The 6,661-nt window shown below is 43.2% G+C and overlaps 1 protein-coding gene and 1 pseudogene across 1 annotated transcript in view; both read right to left on the reverse strand.

The window, feature by feature from the left end:
* Nucleotides 1–1,412, reverse strand: part of MOXD1 (monooxygenase DBH like 1) — a 78,866-nt gene extending 77,454 nt beyond the window's left edge. Inside the window, exon 1 of the mRNA XM_039849937.1 lies at nt 803–1,412. Within this exon, the coding sequence (XP_039705871.1) occupies nt 803–1,066 (264 nt within the window). The 5' untranslated portion in view covers nt 1,067–1,412. The remainder of the gene's footprint in view (nt 1–802) is intronic.
* Nucleotides 1,413–5,277: 3,865 nt separating this feature from the next.
* On the reverse strand, nt 5,278–5,396 carry LOC120592341 (uncharacterized; annotated as a pseudogene).
* Between the last annotated feature and the right edge of the window lie 1,265 nt (nt 5,397–6,661).

Here is a 6,661-nt window from a genome sequence, read left to right on the forward strand (position 1 = left end):
CCCTATTCATGAAGACTTCTATGAACCGGCAATGTCTATACTCCTCTTCCAAAGCAAATCGCCAGCTGTCAAATTAGCTTAGTTAGCTATTAAAATAAGTGAGAAATTTTGCTACTTCCTAGGGGGGTTTGCCTGGGGCTTCAGGTTTTGCAAATCTTTAAACGCAGCCTGCTAAGCCTCTCAGAATAACAAATATACTAAAACAATTTGGGGGGACTTTCATTCATCACTCTGAAGAGGTAGGTGACACCAGCCCCGCTCTCAGGGGCTCCCAAATAGTTACGATTTGTAGTTCTGAGACCTTCAACCCCGGGCTGCAAGACAGCAAAGTGCTAAAGCTCTCTGGCCCCTCCAACTCTGAGAGTTGTCCGTTAGGTCCCCAAAGGCGGGGTCCCCCCTACTGTCCCTTCAGGAATGAAGGGTGATGCGCTGCAGGTGTGTATGTGGGGGTCTAGTAAGTGCGGCGCTAGTGATGGGAAAGTATTCTGAAACTGAAAACTTCCTGGAGTCACTCGTGCTAAGTCTCCCGGGGCGAAAACTCGGAGCTGGACAGCGGAGGCGGGAAGCTGCACGGCTGGAGCTTGCGCTCCGGGGTTGCAGGGGCTCCGGGGCGATAGGGGTGCCGGACGGCAAGGGGGAGCGTGCGAGGGGATGCGCCGGGCTGCGTCGTCCAGCCTCCGCCACAGAGAGAGGCGGTGGCTCCAGGTGGCCGTGACCCGCGCGTGCTCCGGGGTCGGGACAGGATCGGGCTTGGGACAGGACCGGGCTTGGCGGGACGGACTCCGGGAGTGGACGCGCTTACCTGGAGGTAGGGTCGCCCTTGGGCCACCCCGCCCACGACGATGTCTGCTGCGGCCATGGCCCCGGTGGGCGAGAAGCCGAAGCCCACGTAGCCGGCTGTGCGCACCTCGAGGCGGAAGGCGAGCCGGCTGTCCCGCGGGCCCCAGCTCAGCCAGTACTTGCCCTCCGCGTCCAGGACGGTGCGGTGCGGGAAGGTCCGGCCCGAGTCCCCCGCCGTCGCGCGGGGGAGCAGCGCCCACAGCACGAGCAGCGGCCAGCAACACATCCTCTGCGCCTCCTACCCGCAGGCACCTGGGCTCCCGCCGACTGGCGGAGCTAGGAGGAGCCACGAGGGGCGGCGGTGCAAGCGGGAGCCTGGGCCCGCCCCTGGGCCCGCCGCCTGCCGGGAGGGGCTCTCCCGCCGTGTCCCGTTGGGCCCGGGTCCTGTCTCGCTCTCGCCCTGTCCCGCCTTTCCCGCGGAGCCACCTGCCGCCCCGCTCCCCCGACTGGTCCCCAAGTTCTAGGTTCGGTGGGAAAGGAAGCGAGGGGAGTCCTGAAAGGAGAGGGAGAAGGAGGCAGAAGGCGAGCAAAGGGGACCGGAGGCAAAGAGAACAGGAGGAAGGAGAGAGCAACCGCAAGGAGGGCGTGGAGAAGTGCTGAAGAAATGGGGGCGGGGGGAGGGGGGGTCCCTGCTCCCTGTGGAACGAATGAGAGTTGATGAGAGAGAGCAAGTTTAGCCTAGCTAAGGAGAGGAGGAGTTGAGTGTGCAAAAGGAATAATTCTGGGTTTGGGATAGGGAAAGTCCGATCCAGAGTAACTGTTTAACATCTTTCTTATCCGTTGCTGTTGATTTTCAGGAGCCGTGGCACCCGGCGATGATCTTACCCCATGGAGGGACACGGTTCACCTCCAACGCATTTCTCTCACCCCTTTACCCTGCTGAGGCCTCAGGTATGGAGCAGTCTTGTTCCTGACCTCAGGAGTCAGCGTCCTGATGCTTGTCTTCCGCCTGGATTTGGTTTGGTTTGGTCTGGTTTTGAGGGGACAAATTCTGCCAAACTACTCTGCCATCAGTAAAGTAGGTCAGGGTTGAAACACCATTTGGGAATTAGATTTTAATTTGAAATCCTCTTTTCCTGCTATTTAAGTTCTGGCCATAGTCATGTCAAAAAGTGTTTTTGTCTCTCCATGGACCACATCACTCCTGCCTTCAGAAGACTAATTACTCAGTGTGACAACTGTAAATTACCTTCTTTCTTTCTTTATTTATTTATGCTCTACCACGTTTCAAAAACAAGTTTTAAGGTGGCTTACAAAAATACAAACAATAAAAAATAGAAAAATAAGAGAAGGTAGATGAAAAAATATGGATAAGAAGAATACTACAAATATTTACTCTTTACTCTGGATTCAGAAGCTCCACATAAGCCACTTACACTTATTTTCTCTCTTCTAAGTCATGTTTCAGCCTGTTTTTTTCTTGCTCCTGTTTTCCCATTTCTTGTCCCATAACTTTTCCAAAGTTACCAGTATGCATCCAAACTGTGTTCTCCCAAAGATTCAAGCATATCTGTGTCTGGAAGGCAATCATTAGTAAATCTACTTACCAGGGATTTCAAGGAGTTACCTAGGAAGAGACTCATCTCAAAGAGAAAGGAGATGGGGCCCCACAGTTTTAGGCCAACATCAGAGAAGAGTGATTTGTAAGCTTTTCGATAGGGCAAAAAATAAGAGCGCCTGTGAAGCCTTTAAAGAACTGAGGCATTAAGAGTATGAACTATCAGCAGACACAGGGCCCCCTGGGCAGGCATCAAGGCAGCAGCAACCTAAGAGCCGCAACCTTAGAACTGAGTTTCTATAGGTAGGAGGGGCTTGGCTACTGCTGCTGGCTCCAGCCATGAAGAGAAGGAGAATATGGAGAAACACAAAATGGTGAGCATGGAGACCAAGAGCAGTGGTTCTCAGAGCCATGTGAGGCACACTCATCATACTGGGCAGGATTTCAGAGGAGTTAAGTTACTCCATAGTGCTCAAAGGCAAACTTCCTGTTTTGTGAGCTCCTTCCTGGCAGAGAGGAGCATGGAACACATGGTATGTCTGCTTCCTGGGTTCATTATACCAGTCTCAAATTTACGTCTAGAATCTAACCCTCGTTTACTCTTCTAACTTCACCTTCCATCACTCTTATGTCATTCACTCATTGCCCTCTAGACACATGACATCTGGAGAATCCTTGAAAGAGAGCCCTGCTGTTTCACATCACTGCACCTTTTCAGATTGCACATTCTGCCAAGATTGTCCTTTTCCCCCTCTATTCTTTGAAATATTTCCTGATCCTCCTTCCCACACTTCAGTCGTACTGCATTGACCACTTCATGGTGGTGCCAGTGGAATGTTTTCTGTAGACCTCATTATGGCATCCCCTAACACTTCAGTGATGGCACCTCTAACACTGTTTATATGCTTATTTTCCTCCAGCATCCTCGTTAAGTCAGGAACCACTTCTGGTTCCTTGTTTTAACCCCATTGCCTAGAATATGGGCAAGCATGAAATAGGGGCTTAATAACTATTTGTAGGAAGAAAAAATATATTTCTAGATATTCCTGGAAGCATCCTCTTAACAAAGTGGACTATGGGGGGAAAGCTTGGCCCCCAGGATGCTTGAATGTTATGCTCTACATTTGTATTAAGGTAAAAACAATGCTAGAAGACAACACATGAGTATACAAAAGAGAAAGTCATAATGGTTTTTACTATTTCTTTAAGTAATATCAGATCGTCGTGTGTGAAGTTATTGTCTTGTATTTGTCTATGACTGCCGTTGCATCTAAAGCACCCTGAGTACAAAGAAATATTAAAATTATTGAACCATCTTGAGATTAGGTCAGCAAACAGAATATTATTAGCACAATTCATAGTCAAGAGACCAACTCTGCTTTGGTTTGAATTACCACAGTAAATGAAGACAAAAGAGAAAATTTTATCTAAGTGTGCTTCATAAGCTGCCTGAGTTCTCCAGATCAAAAACAACTTTGAAAATTAATTAATATGTAACTGCTTGTCCTAAACCTGTAAGGAAAGAAGGAAGAAAGCATAGATCCATTAAAAGCTTAGGATATATGGCAGAGAGAAGAGTAAAATCAGTGGTAAGGGGTTTCACATTTATTTTAAAAAAACTATTGTTTTTGTAAAACTACTTGCTCCTTATTTAAAGAAAAAGGTCAGGAAAAAAAAAAAAAGAAAAAGGTCATGAACTACCAAAAAAAAAAGTATGAATAAGAAAATAAAAAATCACCTGAAATTCCATCATCCAAAAATAACCCTTGATTGCACAGTAAGAACATCATTCCAGAACCTAGTCCCAACAAAGCCTTGGAGGAACAGCCTGTTGGACAAGAATTTGCAAAGAAACAGGTGAATTAATTTTGTAAGACTCCACTTGAAATAAACAAAGCGACTTTAAACATGCCAGTTACAATCATATTTTTATAGATTTCTTCTCTCCACATGTATCCAAAAAACAAACAGAATAGACAAAACTATTCAGTGAGATTTTACTTAAGTTCAGAACATTCAACGAAATTACTCATTCCTAAAATGAATCATTTTCTCACACTTTTCAATCAGGAATTTTAAATGTAATGTTTATTTTGAATCTTCACCCAATCTGATACACAGCTTGGGATCAGCCATTGTGACTGCATCCATGCTGAGCTTCCTCACCTTGGTTTATTTATATCTCCACATTAGTCAACTGAAAGGGGAGGAAGGGAAAAAAAGAAAGCCCAGCAGACAGTAACAAGCCAATGCAAAGTCCCTTGGTATGGACTAGGATTGTCAAATAAGTTACTTCTTACATAAATATGGGAGTATCATAATATTCTGTCTACTCGTACCTAAAGTGCAACAATTATACTAAATATTTATAAAGTTCCTGTCTTCTAGGGAGCTCAAAGAGAAATATTTATATAAGTGATCTCAGCAGGTCTCCAACATTCAAATAAGGAAGCTGAAGCATTTTCTCACTTTCTCCTCTATTAACTAAGCCTCTTTTGTGGATAGGTGACTGGTTCAAGTTAATACTATGAGTCAGTGGCAGAAAAGTCAAAAATAGAACTTTGGTTACTTTCCTTTTTTTTTTTTTTAACTACATAGTTTCTCTAGCTCTCACCTCATCGTCAATAAAAATATAACTTTTAAAGTCATGGGGTCATCACCATGAAACACTCTTACGTTGGGGCTGATTTTTTCACATGAGCAAGATGCTATGACCCACTATTAGCCCAGTGTTACAGCCCTTATTTTAATAATGGATGATACCAACGATGATGCATGCTGGTGTGGATAAAAAAGGTGTGGCTATCGTTCATTGACTTTTATTATTAGGAAACTGAGATGGGCTTAACTGAGTTCTTTTTTTTTTTTTTTTTTTTTTGTATAAGGTCAGAGATTACAAGGACCTTGTCAGTTTACAATCCTTTATTTTTTTATTTTTACCCCTACAGCACCTGGTCTTCCTAGGTGGTCTCTCATTCAAGTACTAACCAAGCCCAATCCTGCTTAGATTCCAAGATCAGATGGGATCCAGCTTGTTCAGGATAGCATGGCTGTAGACTTAACAGTTCTTGAGGCTTCTTTGAAATTGAGTTCTACTTGGCATTGAAAATCACTCCTAGGCTCAGCCATATGCAAATAAGAGCAAGCAAACCACTTTGTGCAAAACCTATACATTGGTATTATCTATAAGCTATGCTCTGAAATAAAACTCTTTCAACTAAAAAAATAAAGTCTGAGAAAGAAAAAATAATAATCTTATTCTTATTGCTAATGATCACTTGTTAAAAGTTCCCTTTGTAGGGAGTTGTGACATATATGAATAATATGGTAGGAAAGAAATTGACTTATCCTAATACTCAGCCTATATCATGTTTAAAAAGCTGTACGGTTTTTGATGAGAGCAATAAGCCCTGGCATTGTGCTCTCTATCACAGTGATCTTTAGCATAAGAAAAATAACAATGTCCTCAACATTTGGGCAAATTTTACTTCTATGAGGATGAAGCAACTGAAGCCAGCTGTCAGTGATTATGAGAGGAGAAATGAGGGGTGATAAAACGTTTGAATTAGTCCTAGGAATGTCAGCCTGGGAAAGAACCTTCCTTAAGAATCCTATAGTCCATGTTCTTATCTTGTAGAGAAGTGAATTGTTCAAGTCACAATTTCTAAATAGACACAAGCAAGAAAGTTGATTGCCTTACACAATTCACAACAATGCCTGGCTCTTTCCACATCCTCTTCCTAACAGTTGTTCTTTTAGATGTCTCCTGTTCACTATTGGTATTGGTTACACCAAGCATTTACTTCCATAAACATGTTGGGAGAAAGAAAGAAGAAGGCATTGTGAATACAGTGATATTCTCTACAAGCAAAGGACTCCCTAGATATTACTATTCTGGTTATGCAGTAGATTTGGCATTCAAATACGTGTGCTTCTATGTGCTTGTACTTGTATGGCTATCAGTTTAAAGAAAAGTCTAAATGCTTAGTTGAAATGAACAACGAGCATTAATTCAAAACTGAATACAAATTTAATTCCACACTGAGAGTGATGAGATGATTCAGTACTACTTGATTCTAAAATTGTACATGAGTTTTTGAAAAAATTTAAAGAAATCTGTACTATAATGAAAAAATATAAAAACCAGAAATATAAATACAAAAATTGAATTGTCCAAAACCTTAATTGATCATTATAATCATTACTAGGCATAAGAAATAATGGAGAGATTCCCTTAATGAAAATCTGAAACAATTAGCAATTATTTTTCCATATAGAAACTGGCAAATCTAAGACATAGTCTGGGAATGAGTGTCAAAGAAG

This window comes from Pteropus medius, unplaced genomic scaffold (genome assembly GCF_902729225.1).
Source record: "Pteropus medius unplaced genomic scaffold, Ma_sr-lr_union100, whole genome shotgun sequence".
NCBI classification, from domain to species: domain Eukaryota; kingdom Metazoa; phylum Chordata; class Mammalia; order Chiroptera; family Pteropodidae; genus Pteropus; species Pteropus medius.